This window comes from Loxodonta africana, chromosome 9 (assembly GCF_030014295.1).
Source record: "Loxodonta africana isolate mLoxAfr1 chromosome 9, mLoxAfr1.hap2, whole genome shotgun sequence".
Lineage (NCBI taxonomy): Eukaryota > Metazoa > Chordata > Mammalia > Proboscidea > Elephantidae > Loxodonta > Loxodonta africana.
The window spans coordinates 50,295,629-50,316,300 of NC_087350.1; the positions used below are offsets into that span (position 1 = coordinate 50,295,629).

General features: G+C 39.9%; 1 protein-coding gene across 1 annotated transcript in view; it reads left to right on the top strand.

Moving 5' to 3' along the window:
- The first annotated feature begins 870 nt into the window (after positions 1–870).
- PPP6C (protein phosphatase 6 catalytic subunit) overlaps positions 871–20,672 on the top strand; it is a 32,967-nt gene continuing 13,165 nt past the window's right edge. Inside the window, exons 1-2 of the mRNA XM_003407740.4 lie at positions 871–1,033; positions 18,540–18,635. Of these exons, the coding sequence (XP_003407788.1) occupies positions 959–1,033; positions 18,540–18,635 (171 nt within the window). The 5' untranslated portion in view covers positions 871–958. The remainder of the gene's footprint in view (positions 1,034–18,539; positions 18,636–20,672) is intronic.

Below are 20,672 nucleotides of genomic sequence, written 5' to 3' on the forward strand. Positions count from 1 at the left end.
GCCTGAATGGGCTTTCATCCTTAAGGAAACCAAGTCAGTGCCAGGCTTTAAGGTTTTTAAAAACAGAGTGACAGTATATAAAATGGTGTCTGCATGTCTAAATCATATAATGTGCTATTCCACAGAATGTACGGTGGACATTAAGCGATGAGTGACTCTCTGTATATATCTGTCCCTGCCCTCCTGAGACTCACACTGAAGTATGTTTAAGCCAGCAGACCTATTTTTCAATCTCGGCTCTGGCAGGTATTCCCTGTGCCATTTTGGGAAGGTTCCTTAACCTCTCCTGTTTCCTATGAATCATTATGAGGATTCAGTGGAATAACAGCATCTGTAAAGCATTTAGCATAAGAAATATTTGAATATTTTTTTTCCATTCTTCCAGGAAGGGAAGATTGGGAGCCTGACATCTCTGCCACAGGTTTAGGCAAGGTTTTCACAAGGCCTCGGAAAGGTGCAAACAGGTTACCATGGCTAAGCTTACCCAATTTTTAACTGGAGATGTTCTGGTAAGACAGAGAGGCAAGTACTTAGAATGGTCGGAATGAGAAACCAGGAAATGGATAGGGAAGCTTACTTTGCCGTTTTTCATTGGAAAATCCTTGCCGGGTACCCAGAGGTGAAAGTCTAGAGGGAGAGACGGGAAAGAAAAGAGGAATAGATGGTCACAAATACAAACTACAAACCCCAGCATTCCCCGCGGCAGACAACTACAACCCGGGCCACTTTCGGTCGCCGGGCCGGGGGCTCTAAGGTCCTGCAGCCTGCGTGCAGCCAGAGAGGGCGTGAGCCGTGCCCAGGCAGCAGGAGGAATCAGGTCGAGCTTTAACGTTGCTGCGCAGACGCCGCTCTCACGGCCGGACGTGACGTAGAAGAGTTCCGGCTTCGGCCTCTGCCGCTGCCGCCGCTGCTACAGTCGCCGCTGCCGCCGCCGCCTTTGCGGCTTCTTTTTTCTAAAATGGCGCCCCTAGACCTGGACAAGTATGTAGAGATAGCGCGACTGTGCAAGTACCTGCCGGAGAACGACCTGAAGGTGAGTCTGGCCAGGGCGGGAGCCCTGCTTGCGGGGCTCGCCCCTTCCGGCAGTGGGGCTCCCGCCGTCCCGCCCTTCCTCCGCGGTACACTGCCGGGTATCCCGTCCCGTCGCTGTGGACGGCCCGGTGCCGTACAAAGCTGCTCGGTTCGACCTGGCGTCACGCGGAAAGCCCAGGAGCCCAGGTCCCTCGAATGCCGTCCTGGTTCCCTCAGCAGGAATCCCGAGGGAAGTCGCGGCTCCTGCCCCAGAGTCACCCCTTCTGGCACCAGGGCTACCCCAGGACTCCGAGCCCTAACAGCCTTGTTTAGAAGACGGTTCCCCCCGACCTCCACCCCCGGGTTTCCCGGAGTCCGAACCGAGCCCTAGCCGGCAGTGTTCTCGGAATGGGGTCGTCTTTACTAGAGGTGACAGGAGCCCGGGGTGACTGGTGTTTGACGGGAGATACCGCCGGCGTCCCGGAACGCAGTCCTGGTGTGTTTAGGTTACTGAAGAGTGGGAAGGCGATTGGCCAGAGCGGTTTGGTACCGATGTGAGGGAACGTCAAGTTGTCCTCCATTCCAGTTGCTGTTTAGGAGTGTTGGTTTTGTTGTACTAATTCAAATGCGAATTAGGTTTATGAGTATATTACTGAGCTAAGTTAAGAGTTATCCTTAGTTGAGGTAGTAGGACCTCAGTAAATACAAGTACTTTTCTGTCCTTTAAGTCATTCGCCCACAATCTCCTTTTAACTCAAGATCTCATTTTCTTTGTTTTCTAAAGGAGGTGAGTTGTTCTTGTTAACTGCCCAGTCCTAGTAAGTAAGAGTAAAGGAATGAATGTCAAAGTAGAGGAGTATAAGTCTTTGTTGTACTGGTTTTTAAAAAAGTGTTTCTATGTGCTTGCTAAAATAAAACCAATACTTCGGTGTCTAGAAGTTATTTACCTGTTAGTGCTAATACCTGTTTTATTTGTTCACTAAACTTTGATCTCTTATGTGGTAAGGGGGTAGATAAATTGTTGGTCGTTTGAGTTCTTTTTATTCTTTAAGCTATGGGTTTAAAGCAATTTATCTCTGTTTTTGAATTCTTTATCGTAAAGAAGAGATTACTGTCTTTTTCTTCTGTTGTCTCCCTTGGTACAGAAAATTGATATTTAACATAACATCAATCAAACAAGTATGCAAAATGTTTAAGGTCACTTGTGCTGTTGGGAATGTACTTACGAAAACCAAACCCATTGCCCTCTGAGTTGATTCTGACTCATAGCAATCCTATAGGACAGAATACAACTGCCCCATAGGGTTTCCAAAGAGTGGCTGGTGGATTCGAACTGCCTACCTTTTAGTTAGCAGTCAAGCTCTTAACCACTGTGGCCACCAGGGCATGTTAATCATATATGCCATATGATAGAATTGTGGTGTTAGCGAAGAATACTACATATACCACGGACCGCCAAAAGCACGAAGAAATCTGTCTTGGAAGAAGTACAACCAGAATGTGCCTTAGAAGCAAGGATGACAAGACTATGTCTCACATACTTTGGACATGTTATCAGGAGGGATCAGTCCCTGGAGAAGGACATCACACTTGGTAAAACAGAGGGTCAGCAAAAAAGAGGAAGACCCTCAATGAGATGGAGTGACACAGTGGCTGCAACAAGGGACTTAAGCATAACAACGATTGTGAGGATGGTGCAGGACCAGGCAGTGTTGCACGACCAGTCAGTGTTTTGTTCTGTTGTGCATAGGGTCACTATGAGTCAAAACCAGCTCGATGGCAACAACAACAACATGATAGAGGAGTCATTCTTGTGTATTTTTTCCCTTTTTAATAGGACTGTTTAATTTAAATGAGAACAAAGCAGATATTAGTAGTGTAGCTTTCATGCTAATCAGAGTCCTTCAGATATTAGCTTTGTGACTTCTTTCTGCTATATGCTTTTTTGGGAAACAAGAATATAACCAACACTGGGACCCAATTTATGGGAAACTAAAAAAAAAAAAAAAAAAAATTTTTTTTTTTAACCATACCTCTTTTGGTAGTATTGTTAATCCCATAGCTGAAGTTGATCGTTGCATATCAATGAATTGATGTGAAATTTTGTTTTCTTTTTATTAATCATACTGGAAGTGTTTTAAACTTTGTGTCTATAAGAAGTGTTGTCTTTTATTAGGAAAATGTGTCTTAATATTGACTTGAAATTGGATACTAAAATGATTTGAAAAATAATCAGTTGGATTTTCTTTAGGCCTCTTAGTTTGATAAACATTAGCTTTTCTTCTCACTTAGGAAATAGTAAGCCATTTCATTTTCTTTAAAAAAAAATTGACAGCAACGAATTTCATTTTTTTTTTTTTTTTTTGGTTTGGTACTTAGCTTGCATGTTTATAAATAAACTTTTTTTTTTTTAATTTTGAATCTTCTGAGCAACTACTGAGGAAAAAGAACCTTAATTTTTCCATATAAGTAGAGGATTTCCATCTTTGTCTTGGTGTATTTAAGGAAATTTGATTTTATTTTTGTTTCTTGGCATGAAGTGCAAACCAAAATTAGTCTGACTAAGAAAGTATTTCAGGAGCACCTTTTCTTAGGCTTCAAAGCCAAGATACAAGATTCTGTCAGAGGAGGGAAAGAAGTTATGAGGGCCACTTAATGATCTTAATGGAAAAGATTTGTTCTAGTAAAAAAGAAAATAATGGAAATTTACCTGTATTAATTTTAGATTGACTAGAAGTTGGAGGTACTAATGAAATAGTAAACGCATAGCATGTTCTAGATCTGAGATTTCTCTTTAGCTAAATTGGAAGTGGTTATATCACTAGTACTGGATCAAATCTACAAAGAGATCCTGTGATTCTCAGCCAAAAGAAAGATTTCAGAAAGGACCTTAGAAGGTACAGATCACATATCTGACCAAGTGGGAGAAAGAATAATAAAAGGAAGGTTTACTGGGTACTTAAACTTTACTGGGTTTTTGGGGAAAGGATTCTATAGCTTGGAAATTGTCTGATCTCTTGGACAGTTCTTAAAAGTGATATCTAAGTTAAGTGCTCAACTGCTAACCGAAAGGTTGGCAGTTCAAACCTACCTGACAGCTCCACTGGAGAAAGACCTGGTGATCTGCTGCCATAAAGATTAAAAATCAAACCACCAAACCCAGTGCTGTCGAGTCAATTCCGACTCATAGTGACCCTATAGGACAGAGTAGAACTGCCCCATAGAGTTGCCAAGGAGTGCCTGGCAGATTCAAACTGCCGACCCTTTGATTAGCAGCCATAGCACTTAACTACTACGCCACCAGGGTTTCCCCATAAAGATTACAGCTTAGAAAATTCTGTGGGGGCAGTTCTACTCTGTCGCATGGGGTCGCTATGAGTCAAAATTGAATCTGTGGCACCTAACAAGTAAAGAAATTACAAAGCGAGTTAGAGCTTGGTGTTCAGTTTTTTACTGAGGAGCTGAAGGCAGTTATTGTAGAAGGGGTTGGGAGAATACTGGTGTCTACCTTAAAAATTAGCGATGCAACACAAGAAATTGTATAATTCTATAGTGACTACTTTTATGGATTAATAAATAATGTAATCTTTTTGGAACCTACTTTCATATTCAGTCTGAACTATCTCTGAGTTTTTCATGTAAGACTGCCTGCTCCGGAAAGTTGTACTTCTGTCTGAAATCCCTTCGTAAAACTTCAAAGAATTTGCCTTTGCTGTTTTATGAGATTTGGTGAATGGCCTTTTGCACCTCCTCATCGAGCTTCTATCTGATTTTATAAACTCTCCTTATATGTGGTAGTCTTTGTCTTTTCAGACTTGAAGCTTGTTTGTTTTGTCTCTTATTGCTTATCTTGTTCATCATTTGGAAACCCTGGTGGTGTTGTGGTTAAGTGCTACGACTGTTAACCAAGAGGCCGGCAGTTTGAATCCGCTAGGCGCTCCTTGGAAACACTATGGGGCAGTTCTACCCTGTCCTGTAGGGTCACTATGAGTCGGAATCGACTCGACGGCAGTGGGTTTTGCTTTTTGGGTTCATCATTCTACCTAGTACTGGATGGAATCTACCTAAATGTTTTGAAGGAGTAGGGATGAAATATGTGAAAGTGAGTGGACCAAAGTGCAACCTTCCATACAAAGAGTTTATGTGATTCTCATGAGTATTATATTTACCTGAGTTGTTTGGCTTTGGACTGTATCTTTCTTGAGGTACTGCAAGGAAATCTGAAAACAGTACAGCAATTTGGGACACACCATGGCTTTGTATAGTTCTAGAAGAGTGTTTTCAAGACCATTTCTGATAATGTCTGGCATTTTATTTTGTCCTTTTGGCCACAGAATAACATTCTCCTTTGTCTTCTGAAAATAGTCTATAATAGTACTGCCAGTAGAAATATAATGCTCGCAAAATGTGAGCTACAGATTTTCTGGTAGCCATATTAAAAAAAGGTAAAAAACAGGTGAAATTCATTTTAATAATATTTTGTTTAACCCAGTGTATATTTAAAATATTATCCTTTCAACATGCAATAAATGTAAAACTACTAATATAATGTTTTGAGCTTGTTTTTGTACTAAGTCTACAAAATTTAATGTGTGCAGCACGTTCAAGTTTGGATTAGCCATATTTCAGGTGTTCATTAGCCACATGTGGCTGGTAGCTACTGAATGCAGGTCTCTAATGACTCCCCAGCCCCTTTTTCTAGAATTTCAGAGCTGGAAGAGTATCAGAGTTCATGTAGTTCGGTATCCTTCATATTTTACTGAAAGGGAAACTGATCTTCACAGAGTTTATGATCTGCCTGAGAATGTCCAGCTGTCAATCACAGTCAGAACTAAGTTGGAAAGCCTCCCCGTGCAGGGCTCTTTCTGATATAGTTAATGGCCTTTTTAGCATGGCTAATAGCATGCTTTTTTTTTTTTCAATTGTGCTTTAAGTGAAAGTTTACAAATCAAGTCAGTCTCTCATACAAAAATTTATATACACCTTGTTATGTCCTCCTAGTTGCTCTCTCCCTAATGAGACAACACACTCCTCCTATCCACCCTGTATTCCCCGTGTCCATTCAGCCTGTTTCTGTCCCCTTTGGCCTTCTCATCTCAACTCTAGATGGGAGCTGCCCACACAGTCTCATTTGTCTACTTGAGCCAAGAAGTTCATTCCTCACCAGTATCATTTTCTGTCTTGTAGTCCAGTCTAATCCCTGTCTTAAGAGTTGGCTTTGGGAATGGTTCCAGTCTTGTGGTAACAGAAAATCTGGGGACCGTGACCTCCGGGGTCCTTCTAGTCCCATTCAGCCCTTTAAGTCTGGTCTTTTTACGAGAATTTGCGGTCTGCATCCCACTGTTCTCCTGCTCCATCAGGAATTCTGTGTTGTGTTTCCTGTCAGGACAGTCATCGGTTATAGCCGGCCACCATCTAGTTCTGGTCTCAGGCTGATGTAGTCTCTGATTTACGTGGCCTGTCCTGTCCCTTGGGCTCATAATTACCTTGTATCTTTGGTTTTCTTCAGTCTCCCTTGCTCTAGGTGGGTTGAGACCAATTGATGTATCTTAGATGGCTGCTTGCTAGGGTTTAAGACCCCAGGCGCCACTCACCAAAGTGGGATAGCATGCCTTTTTTGACCTAAGCACTTTGGTATCCTCTTCTGACAACATGCCCTGGACTTTCCTGATTCTCTGCTTTCATTCATTCAGCTTGGCACCTACTTACATAATTCACAACACAAATATTAATTCATTTACTATTCATAACAACCCTGTGAGGTGGGTACTGTTAGTTGCCCCATTTTACAGATGGGTAACTGAAGTACAGAGAGATTAAGTAACTTTCCAAAGTCATTCAGTTAGTAAGTAAGTGGAAGAGTTTGGATTCAAACCTAGGCAGCCTGGCTGAAGCATCCACATTCATGTCCACCACCTGTACTTCCTCTATAGTAGAATACCCTGTGTGGTGGTGGTGTTGTTAGGTGCCGTCAAGTCAGTTCCGACTGATAGTGACCCTGCGCACAACACAACAAAACACTGCCCGGTCCTGCGCCATCCTTACAATTGTTGTTACGCTTGAGCTTATTATTGTAGCCACTGTGTCAGTCCACCTCGTTGAGGGTCTTCCTCTTTTCCGCTGACCCTGTACTTTGCCAAGCATGATGCCCTTCTCCAGGGACTGATCCCTCCTGACAACATGTCCAAAGTGTCTAAGACACAGTCTAGCCATCTTTGCTTCTAAGGAGCATTCTGGTTGTACTTCTTCTAAGGAGCATTCTGGTGGTGCTTCTTCTAAGACAGATTTGTTCATTCTTTTGGCAGTCCATGGTATATTCAGTGTTCTTTGCCAGCACCGCAATTCAAAGGTGTAAGTTCTTTGGTTTTCCTTATTCATTGTCCAGCTTTCACATACATATGATGTGTCTGAAAATACCATGGCTTGGGTCAGGTGCACCTTAGTCTTCAAGGTGACGTCTTTGCTCTTCAACACTTTAAAGAGGTCCTTTGCAGCAAATTTACCCAGTGCAATGCGTCTTTTGATTTCTTGACTGCTGCTTCCATGGATGTTGATTGTGGATCCAAGTAAAATGAAATCCTTGACAACTTACATCTTTTTCTCCGTTTATCATGATGTTGCTCACTGGTCCAGTTGTGAGGATTTTTGTGTTCTTTATATTGAGATGCAATCCATACTGAAGGCTGTGGCCTTTGATCTTCATTAGTAAGTGCTTCAAGTCCTTTTCACTTTCAGCGAGCAAGGTTGTGTCACCTGCATAATGAAGGTTGTTAATGAGTCTTCCTCCAATCCTGATGTCCTGTTCTTCTTCATATAGTCCAGCTTCTTGTAATATTTGCTCAGCATACAGATTGAATAGATATGGTGGAAGAATACAACACTGAAACACACCTTTCCTGACTTTAAACCAATCAGTACCCCCTTGTTCTGTCTGAACAATTGCCTCTTGATACGTGTAAAGGTTCCTCATGAGCACAATTAAGTATTCTGGAATTCCCATTCTTCTCAATGTTATCCGTTATTTGTTATGATCCACACAGTTGAATGCCTTTGCATAGTCAATAAAACACAGGTAAACATCCTTCTGGTATTCTGTGCTTTCAGCCAGGATCTGTCTGATATCAGCAATGATATCCCTCTTCTGAAACTGGTCCAAATTTCTGGCAGTTCCCTGTCGATATATTCCTGCAGCCGTTTTTGAATGATCTTCAGCAAAATTTTGCCTGAGTGCTCGCTAATATCTCCCTCTTGAGCTCAGCCCAGGTACCGCTTTCATTCAGGGCTCCTGAATTCCACAGCCAGAGTTGTTCATAAAGCCTAGAATTTACATAGCTATTTACAGTTTTCAGAGCACCTTCATGTCCATTTTTTCATTTATACAATCCTTGTGATAGAACAGATATCAGAGCCATGACTTGGTGAGGTTTGAGTGACCCAGCAGAGTATATATCTGATTTTTATTTACCAGTTTTAAATTTCCATTATCTCTTTTCCACACTGACATTGTTTTGCCACGTAACGCTTTATTGCTCCATTTTACCACTTAAGAGTGTGTTTTTTTGTATGATAGCAAATATACGTTTCTCCACGATTAGATTGTAAGCTTTTTGAGGGCCAGGATCATGTTTATTTTTTGTATTCTCCACGATCTCCACTACCTTGTAGTGGTAGACAATAAAGGTTTGTTGAACTGAATAGTATACTGCTTTACAGCACACATTTCCTTGAATGGCTTCTTGTGTTAAGTCCTATTCCCAGTGGGTACCAGGGATAGAGTCAGATACTTCTCTCTGTTTTTGAGGGGCTATCAGTATCGTAAAGGAGATGGAGAGGTAAACAAATGATCATTATGAGTGTAGTGAGTGCTATAACCCAAGGTGTTGGGGAACGTTGAAGTAACATTTAACTCAGGAGTTAAAGATGGTTTCACAGTGGGAGGATGAGGAGAGTTTGTTCAGGTAGACAAAAGGGGAAGGAGAGAACATACAGACAGAATAAATACCACGTGCAATGGTATAGCTTAATCTGAAAGAAAATGACTGAGGGAACTTGATGTAGTTCAGGGAACTGGTGGTGTTGCTGGGAAGACAGGCAGAGGCCATATCATGGAAGACTAAGCCAGTAAACTTGGATTTTTATCTTTTACATGGGTAAACACTTTGAAATGTTTTTGTATTTTAGGGAAAAACAAATCACATCATAATTTTGCTATATTGTTTAAAATGCAACTAACTAAAAAAAAGTAGATTAAAAAAAAACTAAAGATTGACTGCTATATGTGGTAGAAATACGACAAAACCATAAGGATGGTATCTGAGTGGAGTTTAGTGTCTTTAGTTTCCTTGGGCTGTCATAACAAAATACCATAAAGTGGGTGGCTTTAAAGAACAGAAATTTATTTTCTCACAGTTCTAGAGGCTAAAAGTCTGAATTCAGGGTGTCGGTATAGTTATGCACTTTCTCTGTGGGCTCTAGGGGAAGACCCTTGTCTCCTTCAGTTTCTGGTAGCCCTGAGCATTTTTTGGCTTGTAGATGGAGCCTCACATGCTGTTTCCCCCATGTATGACTCTCTTTCCATGTCTGATCGCCCCTTTTGTAAAACCCTACTCAAGGAATTAGGAATAGGACCCACCCTACTCTAGTCTGACTTACTGCAATCTTCAAAGAAAGACTCCATTTCCCCAAACAAGATAACAGTCACAAGAACAGGGGTTAGGTCTTCAGTATATTTTTTGAGGGGCAGGGGGGCACTATTCAATCCATAACATTTGAAAACGCTACCATAGACAGAGGAGTCCTCTTGAGTGATTTTTTTCTCATGAAAATATTGTTTTATTGTGATAAAATATACACAACATAAAATTTACATTTTAGCCATTTTCAGGTTTATAATCCAGTGGCTTTAATCACACTTAGAGTATTGTGCAACCATCACCACTATTTGTTTCCAAAGCTTTTTCAATCTCAAAAGATTTTAAGGAGTGATGATAGGTTTCAGATATATTATTCTGGTAGCATTGTAGACCATGGATTGAAATGGGACAAAAATGTCATAGGAGCAATAGGCCAAGTGACACATTATGAGGGCCTGAAGTAAGGCAGTGACAAGTGAATCTGATGTAAGAAAGGATACGAAGGAGGAATAGCTGTTGACAGATTAGATTATGAAGGAGAGAGAAGTGTTCAGCATGTTCTCTTAGTCTCTAGCATGGATTACTTAGTAAGTAGTATACCTAGATTAAGGAATGCAAGGGAGTTTAGATTGGGTCTCACTGAGTTTGAGATGCTTCCAAGGGAAGACACAGAAGTATAGATGTTCAGAAAACTGTTGGATACACAGGTCAGTTAGGCAAAATATATTGGGGCCAAATGTGCTCCACATGCTGTTTTAATAATATTAAAGCTCAGGCAAGAAGAGGTCGAGTCCATTGGTTCTCAGTCAGGGCAGTTTTGCCCCTTGGGGGGACATTCGGCTATGTCTGGAGGCGTTTTGGACCCCTGCTGGCATACTGGTTAAGAGCTTGGCTGCTAACCAAAAAGTCAGCAGTCACCAGCTGCTCCTTGGGCACCCTATGGGACGATTCCACTCTATCCTATAGGGTTGATGTGAGTCTGATTCGGCTCAACTGCTATAGGCATCTAGTTGATGGAGAGGCCAGGGATGCTGCTAAACATCCTGAAATGCATAGGATAGCAGCCCCTCAAAATCAAGAATTACCAGTTCATGTTGTGGTTGAGAAACTCTGATACAGACTGAAGGCACAGATAATATTACCTTCTGGATTGTGAAGGTATGAATGGCATTGTCATGTCAAATCCCCACTCATTATTCCCAGTGTTTTGCATTATCGTACAAAGACTGTAAGATATAATTTTAAATAGGTTTTTATTTCTTAAGCTAAGGATATTTTGTAAATACCAGTGTGTAGAAGTAAAGAAAGAACATACTTGTTTTAGATAGCAAGATCAACTAAACAAAGAATTACAAAAGTTTAGAATCCAGGAGATTTGAGGGACAGGAGGGAACAGGGAGACAGGATGCAGTGAATGGAATGGAACTATGAGCAAATATCTTGAAAAAGGATAGAAATAGGGGCTGCTAAGAATGGGGGCCTTGAGAGTGCTCCTGATTCAAGGGTTGAGAATTAATTGGGCAAGGTGATGTGTGCAGTTTGACCTAAATTCAGGATAAGGTTGAGAATCTTGCTTTAGTGACTGTTTGAAGCCCTAAGAGAAGCCGTAAGGCTTTCTTACAAATTAAGCAGCAAAACAAGGCTGGAAAGGGGTTGGGAGGACTGGGGCATGTGTCTTGTCCATGGCAATGCTGGGCTCTGTGGAGGGCACTCTATGTGTGTAGTTGGCTGACCTACATGGAGTTTATACTGAGATTTCATAGGCTTTTCTTATTTGTGTGTGTGCTTGATTAGAATTTATAAGCTGCTGCTAAACTGAGGAGATGAGGGACAAGGGCTCTAGTTTAGAGACATACCTCTCCAAATCCTCTACTGGGATCTGCAGAAGTAGCAGTCATAGCAGGGGGCAGTTGCTATTTTACTCTAGTTATTGTGCCTGGGCTCAGGTAGAAGGATGCTACCTAAGTCGTTTATGTATGTTCTCCAGATACTCACCGGCCTTTGAGAGTGACAGGGTTTCACAGTGATGTTCTTCACCTTATGGTCCACTGTCATTTTCACATAATCCCCAGGGATGATGGGCCGGTCAAAAAGCTGACTTGCAGTTCAGGAGGCTATGGGCGGAGGTTTTTTTTAATTTTTTTAATTGTCCTTTAGATGAAGGTTTACAGAACAAACTAGTTTCTCATTGAATGGTACACATACTTTTTTATGACATTGGTTAACAACCCCACGACAGGTTAACACCTTCCCTTGTTGACATTGGGTTCTCTATTACCAGCTTTTCCGTCCCCTCCTGCCTTCTAGTCCTTGCCCCTGGGCTGGTGTGCCCCTTTAGTCTTGTTTTATTCTGTGGGCCTTTCTGATCTTTGGCTGAAGGGTGAACCTCAGGAGTGACTTCATTACTGAGCTGAAAGGGTGTCCGGGGGCCATACTCTTGGCGTTTCTCCAGTCTCTGTCAAGCCAGTAAGTCTGGTCTTCTTTTGTGTGAGTTACAATTTTGTTCTACGTTTTTCTCCAGCTCTGTCCAGGACCCTCTACTGTGATCCCTGTCAGAGCAGTCAGTGCTGGTAGCCAGGTACCAGCTAGTTGTACTGGACTCAGACTGGTGGAGGCCATGGTAGTTGTGGTCCATTAGTCCTTTAGACTAATCTTTCCCTTGCGTTTTTAATTTTCTTCATTCTCCCTTGCTCCCAAAGGGGTGAGACTAGTGGTGTATCTTAGATGGCCACTCACAGGCTTTTAAGACCCCAGATGCTACTCTATGGGTGCAGATTTTGGCAGGTTCACATATGGGAATCATGGAGTCCCTCAGGACTCTGTGCTGCAGTTAGTTTCAGAATGCAAATTAATTGATAACTCACTTTGTTCCAAAAAGCATATGGGGTGGTTTACCAAGATGTATTCAGTTTGGCAAGATAAGTTACATTTAGAATAAGTAAGAAAAATGAGATAAAGAGAAAGTAAAGATAGGAAACCAAGATGGAGCCAGCAGTTAAAGCAAGAATAGCATATAAAGTAAAAGCCATGATGACCAGGTTACTTCTTAGATATTAGACCCTAAGCTTTCCAGGAGCCTACAAAAAGATGGAAACAGATCAGTTTAAAAATTCAGAGTCTGAAAGGTGATAAAAACAAACTAGCTTCTCAGGGAAATCTCGTTTATACCTGAAAGAGGGAGCAAAGAGACGTCCCTCCTCTGGGTTCTCCTTGAAGGATATTGTTTAATCACAGTATCCTCTGTATCTTGTTTATAGTCTACACAGTGAAAAGCTCAGCAGAAGACTCTTCCTTATAATGTCCCCCACTGCAGATAGATGGCATGACATTAAGGTGCAATTTGGGAAAAAACAACTGGGGAGAGAGGGCAGTATAATTAAAGTAGGGTGAAGTCACGTCCCTTTAGAGGACCAAACCTGTTGCCATCGAGTCGATTCCCACTATAGCGACTCTCTAGGACAGAGTAGACCTACCCCCTAGGGTTTCCAAGGAGCAGCTGGTGGGTTTGAACTGCCGACATTTTGGTTAGGCTGTTTTAAACCACTGCGCCACTAGGATGCCCTCTAGAGGACAGTCTGCTTAATTCAGGATGGACTTTACAGTGGGTTTATTCTTTGGGTAACATTTTGATAATAGATCATTATAAAGAAGTGTACACAGTGGAACCCCCAAGTTTATAGGAAACACAGTTTCCTGAGAGTGGGCAAGTTGAGAGAGCAACAGTGTGAGAAATAGAGAACATTTCTTCTTCAGAGATGCAGTGTGGGAAGAAGAATGGAAGATGAGTTCCTTTGGTGGCTTGTATCAGAGAATATGTTAGGGGGGAAGTATACAAATGACATTCATGGTGTGATGGGCACAAACCCTCACTAATGGAAGTTAAGCATCTTCTTAAAAGATGTAAAGTCTGAAAGGTAGTGCAGATAGGACAAATGCTAACTAACAACATGCAGGTCTTATAGGCAATGGACTGGAAACAAAGCAGAAAACACTGCCCACCCTTGTACAAATTACAGCAAAGCACTTGTACAAACTCCACGGTGGAACTAGAACTAGAACAGTGGAGTAGAACTGCTCTTTAACACAAAGGGTTGCCGTGAGTTGAAATTGACTTAACAGCAGCTGGTTTTGTTTTTTTAGTATCAGAGAAGAAAAATATTTTCAAAATATTTGTGGCGGGTCTATGAAGCTAACCAAAAAGAACAGCACTCTTCATTTTGGGAAGATGGGGAGAGGGGAGGTTAGACTGTGATGAAAAATTATAATTAATACAGGCCAAATATAGAATTATTTTCTGGTTCCTGGCATACTTGTTCTTTGGAACTAACCTTAAACTAGATAGAAGGGAGTTAGGGTTACAGAAATAGCAGATTGTGAACTTTGAAACTAATTACTTTAAAAATAATAAATTGTATATCCTGACCTAATGGATTTTTAGCGGAAATAGGATGCTATACAAAGGTGATCTTTTTTTTTTAATCTTTATATCATAACAAAATTTATCATTTGAACTATTTTTGAGTGTACAATTCAGTGGCATTGTTTTTTCACAATGTTGTGTAACTGTCATTACCATCTATTTCCATATTTTTTTAATCATACCAAACAGAAACTGTACTCATTGAACAGTAACTCCTGTTTGCCCCCTCCCCGGAGCCCCTCTAGCCTGTTTTCTTTCTGTGTGAATTTGCCTATTCTAGATACCTCATGTAAGTGGTATCATACAATATTTGTCTTTTTGCAACTGGCTGATTTCCCTTACCATACTCTCTTCATGGTTCATCCATGTTGTAGAATATATCAGGATGTCATTCCTTTATATGAATGAATAATATTCCATTGTATGGATATACCATATTTCGTTTATACGTTTATCTGTTTAATGGACACTTAGGTTGTTTCCACCCTTTGACTATTTTGAATAATGCTGCTATGAACATTGGTATACAAGTATCTGTTTGAGTCCTTTCTTTCATTTCTTTTGGGTATACTCTTAAGAGTGGAATTGCCGGATTGTAATTTATGTTTAATTTTTTGAGAAACCACCAAACTTTTTTCTATAGTGGCTGCATGATTTTACATTTCCAATGCATTAGGGTTCCAATTTCTCCACATCCTTGTCAACACTTGCTATTTTTTTCTTTTTTTTAATAATTGTTGCCAGTAGGTGTGAAGTGGTATCTCATTGTGATTTTGATTTGCATTTCCCTAATGACTAATGATGTTGATCATGTTTTCACGTGCTATTTGATCATTTGTGTATCTTCTTTGGAGAAATATCATTCAAGTCCTTGCCTGCTTTTTAATTGGGTTATTTGTTTTTTTCTTCTTGAGTTATAGAAGCTCTCTATTCTGGATATTAATCCCTTGTCAGAAACATGATTTGTGAATATTTTCTCCCATTTTGTGGATTGTCTTTTCATTTTTTTGATAGTATCCTTTGAAGCACAAATGTTTTTAATTTTCATAGTATCCTATTTTTTTTCTTTTGTCAGTTGTGCTTTTTGTGCCTCATGTAAGAAATCATTGCCTAATTCAAGATCACAAAGATACTCGTGTTTTCTTCTAAGAGTTTTATAGTTTCAGTGCTTACGTTCAGGTCTATGATACGTTTTGAGTTAATTTTTATAGTATATGGAGTGAGATAGGGAGGGGTCCAACTGTGTTTTTCCCAGCACCATATGTTGAATTTCCCTACTGAATTGTCATGACACTGTCGTGGAAAATCAGTTGACCACAAGTGTAAGTTCTTAGTTATCTAGTGCTGCTGTAACAGAAGTACCACAAGTGGATGGTTTTAACAAACGGGTGTTTATTTTCTCACGGTTTAAACCAAACCCACTGCCATCGAGTTGATTTCGATTCATTGCAACCCTATAGGACAGAGTAGAACTGCACTGTAAGGTTTCGTGGCTGTAAATCTTTATGGACTGCCACATTGCTTTCCCGTCGAGCAGCTGGTAGGTTCAAACCACCGACCTTTTGGTTAGCGGCTGAGCACTTTAATCACTGTACCATCAGGGCTCCTTTATTCACAGTTTAGGCTAGAAATCAGAATTCAGGGAGCTGGCTCCAGGGGAAGGCTTTCACTCTCTGTCAACTCTGGGAGAGAAGGTCCTTGTCTCTTCACTTCTGTTTCCTGGTTCATTGGAGATCTCTGTGTGGCTTGGCACCTATCTTCCCCCATCTCTACTAGCCTAATCTGCTTCTTTTATATTTGTAAGAGATTGACTCAATACACACCCTACACAGGTCCTGCCTTATGAACGTAGCAAAGACAGCCCATCCCCAAATGGAATTATAACAACAGGCATAGAGGTTAAAATTTGCAGCACATATTTTTCGTTTATTTCTGGACTCTCAGTTCTGGTCCACTGAAATATTTGTTCTGACACCAGTACCGCACTGTCTTAATTAGTGTAATTTTGTACTAAGTTTTAAAATTGGAAAGTGTGAGTTCTCCAGCTTGGTCTCTTTTTTCAAGATTGTTTTGACTATTCTGGTTCTTTGCATTTTCATATAATTTTTAAATCAACTTGTCAGTTTCTGCAAAATTTCCTGGAATTTTGATAGGAATTGCATTGAATATATAGATCTATAGGTTTCACACACACATACACATGTATATTTTTTATTGTGGTGAAGTACATATAAAACAAAACATTTGCCATTTCGGCCTTTTTAATGTGTTCTTATTGCACAAGTGGTTAAGTATTCTATTGTTAACTGAAAGGTCGGTGATTCAGACCCACCCAGCAGGTCCAAGGGAGAATGACCTGGCAACCTGCTTTTGGAAGATTGTTATTGTCATGTGCCATTGAGTTGATTCCAGTTCCTCCAAGAAAACTATGCAGTCGTTCTGCTCTGTCACGTGGGATCACTATGAGTGAAAATCAGCTTGATGGCACCTAACAACAACAACGTGTAGAATAACCAAAAAAACCAAACCCATTGCCATTGAGTTGATTTCAACTCATAGCAACCCTATACAACAGAGTAGAACTGCCCCATAGGGTTTCCAGGGAGCACCTGGTGAATTCAAACTGTCGACATTTGGATTAGCAGCTGAACCCTTAACCACTACGCCACCAGGGTTTCCAGGTGTAGAATAGGTAGTATATTTTTAATAATTATTTTTGTATAGGCAATACAATCACGAGGTTCCAAACTTAATAAGTGTAAAAGACTAAGTGTTAAGTCTCTCTTCCATTCCTGTCCCCAGACACTGAGTTCTCTTCTTCATGTTGATAGCCAGTGTTCATTTCTTATGGAACCTTACAGAAGCAACAGTTCAGGCACGTACAAGTAAATGTAAGCAAGTATTTGTATGCGTGTGTATGGATATATATATGTTTTTTTCTTTTATACAAGTGGTAGCATATCATATATATTATTCTACATATTACATTCTGTCAGCTAAGGCTGTTTTATAGTTTCAGAACAGCATTTATTAAAAATTTTTAATGTAACTACAGAAAAGTATGAAGAATAACTTAATAACACATCTATAATTCCTTCCACCAAGAATCTAATTTTTCATGCTTTTTAACAAAGGTAAAAGAAATAAACAGAAATGAAATTGGAGTCCAATTTGTTTGACATCACTAGCAGCTACTATGACAGTTTTAGTGTATTTCCTTCTAAGCCACCTGGTATCAGATAGAAGGTTCCCCCTCTAGTTCCCTGTGCATAGCAGGGATGTATACTTCATACTCCAGAGCACTGTTATGAGACTCATTTGCTTGCTATGAAATCTTTTGATTTGAGCACTTTGAGAGGGCAAATATTTTTGAAATGCAAACGTTTAGAGTTCATTTTTAAAGAACAACTTTAGGTTTAGATTTTATAATTATTTATTTACTTAAATGAACCTTTTTATTTTGAGGTAATCATGGATTCACATGCAGTTGTAAGATATAATACAGAGAGATCCCATTTACCCTTTACTCAGTTTTGCTAATAGTAATATCTTGCAGAACTATAATATAGTTTCACAACCAGGATGTTGATACTGATATAATCCAAGATCTTGTTTCACATTTCTCCACATTTACTTGTACTTATTTGTGTATGTGTATTTAGTTCTCTGCTGTTACCACAAGGATTCCTCATACTACCTTTCTATAACCACACCCACCTCCCTCCTGCCACCCCTGGCCTGTGAAGCCCTGGCAACCTCTAATCTGTTCTCCATTTCTATAATTTTGTTATTTCAAGAATGTTACATAAATGGAATCATACAGTATGTAATTTTTGGGGATTGGCTTTTTTTCACTCAGCGTACTTCCCTCGAGATTCATCCAGGTTGTTGTGTGTCAATAGTTTGTTTCTTTTTATTGCCGAGTAGTAATGCATGGTACAGATGTATCACAAATTGTTTAACCATTGACTCGTTGAAGGACATCTGACTTGTTTCCAGTTTTGGCTGTTGTGAGTAAAGCCATCATGATCACTCATGTGCAGATTTTTATGTGAACATAAGTTTTCATTTGTCTGGGATAAATACCCAAGAGTGCAATTGCTGGGCCATATGGTAAGTGCATGGTTTACTTTTAAAATTAACAGATAAGAACCTTTTCCTGGTATAATTATTTATTCTTACATTTGTTACAGTGAAAAGCATCATTTCTCAGTCTTTGTAAAGCTATCTTTGTCCTACCTAAGTGGAGGAAACCTGTTTTCTGTGTGGTGAGGGAGTTTGAATTTTGGAGTAATTATTGTGTCGTTCTTACGCATTATGAACTATAGGTGAAAGCTGACAGAAATCTAGCCCCAGAATCATCATAGGATAATCTTTTCTCTCTTAGTCTTTCCAATTATTAGTTTTTTGTAATTTTTGCGTTTGATGCTTATTTTAATATTGTAGTAAAAGTTTGCATTTTTCTCTTGTTACAGCGGCTTTGTGACTATGTTTGTGACCTCCTCTTGGAAGAGTCAAATGTTCAGCCAGTATCGACACCAGTAACAGTGTGTGGAGATATACATGGACAGGTAAAATTTTGTGAGCAGATTTTTAGCTTTTGTACTGTCTATGGCCCATGTGTGTTTTGACTGTGTTGCAAAGTATACAAAAAAGAGTTTCAAAGCAGGCACACTTGTCTTTAGATTCTCACTGTCAGTATTCAGCCTAGTTGGAAACATTAGGTGTAGAAATTTTTTCACTGGCAAATGAGAGTTGAACAGAGCACTCATAGCATGTAACATGCATACAGTGTAGTTGGGGCTATAAAACGTATAAAAAAGTTAGTGAACAGCATAGCATTTATGGATGCCAGCAGGACTTACTATCATCTATGCAATTTCTTTGCCATATAAATGCCTAAAGGAGTAGACATTTGTGTAAATTGGCTTTGAATGAGGGCTGCTCCATGAGTTAAGTTCTGTTTTTAGCTACTCAGAGGGCTGTTTTCCTTTTGCTTTTTCAACCTGTTCTCTTGATGGTTGAAACTACAATAAATCTGACATCTACATGTTATCAACCTCTAAATACAGGCCCCATTATGTCATCTTTGATCTGTTAAAGTTATAGTTCCCTGAAGTAGACTTTAGCAATGGATTTCTCAAAATTTCCATGTAACTTCTCTCCAAAAAAAATAATAAACATTTGTATTTTGCTAATATAAAGGATATTGGGATAAGCAGTGCCTTAACACATTGCAGAAAACTGGAATAAAACTGGTTATAATATTAAAATTTAGGAGTTACCAGTGGAATCAAGGACTTTTCAATATATAAATCATAGTTGTAATCAAAGGTCAGGAAGTTAGAGACAACTTCAAATTACTGAAATTAACTAAAATTTTAAAATTGTACTTCTGTACTGTATATATCTTCAGTCAAATGTACTACTCTTGCTGACATTTATCTTGTGTTTTGAGGTTAACGAAGTTCTTTTTCACATGTACCATATCAATAACTTTTTCAAAAGCCTTATGAGATAGAACTGTTTTGTAGAGACGGAAACTGAGGCTGAAAGTGTGCAAAATTAGCCCAAACTCTCATAGCTACTAAGGGGCAGAGTAGAAATTTGAAACTCATTTTTGAGTTCCTGTGGCCCGTGGTATTTAAGACTACCACCAAATTGTAAACATTGTCTTGTACTTGACCCTTAAAAATAAGTGGACTTAAGGATGAGAAGGCAAGCGGGACAGGGAAGCCAGATGAATAAAAACATAACAGCCAAAATGGAAATAACAGGAAAGCTGATATATTGTGAAAAATGTAACCAATGTCACTGAACAGTATGTATATCCGTTGCCGTTGAGTCGATTCTGACTCATAGTGACCCTGCAGGACAAAGTAAAACTGCCACCTAGGATTTCCAAGGAGTAGCTGGTGGATTTGAACTGCTAACCTTTTGGTTAACCTTAACCACTACACCACCAGGGCTCCAACAATATGTATAGAAATTGTTAACAGAGAACCTTATTTCCTGTGTAAACTTTCCCCCCAAAATGCAACGAAATATTAAAAAACAAAAAGAAAACAACTAGTGGACTTGAAGAGCTTCTAAACATCTACTGACTGATTAAATCAAACCTATGATGTATACTTTGGGACTTGTACAGTTGTCTTGCCCTTGGAATTGCAGGATTGGGTTATGAATATGAATAAACGTGTTGGCATGCATGTAGTCTTGAGAAGCATTGAAGCATGGTAATCCAGTGAGGAGAATATAGACTTCAGCTTCAGGGTGTGATTTAAGTCCTGGCTTGGCCGCGTACTAGCTGTTTAGCAGATCATTTCAACAAGTTCAGGAGTTCTCTAAGTATGGTCCACAGACCCCTGAGCGTCCTTTAGGTGGTACAGAAGCCTTAGCACGTATAAGAGGAGTGGCACAAAACTATGCTGATCATTATTGTATTCTTCACCAGTTTGCACACCCTGTAAAAAAAAATGCAAGTTTCTCAAGAACATCCTTGATTAAGCAGTAAGGGTTATTAGCTTTCAACCCTTGAATATATCCATTTTTTTAATATTCCGTGTGATGAAATGGGAAGTATATATAAAGTATATCTGCTGGCTACT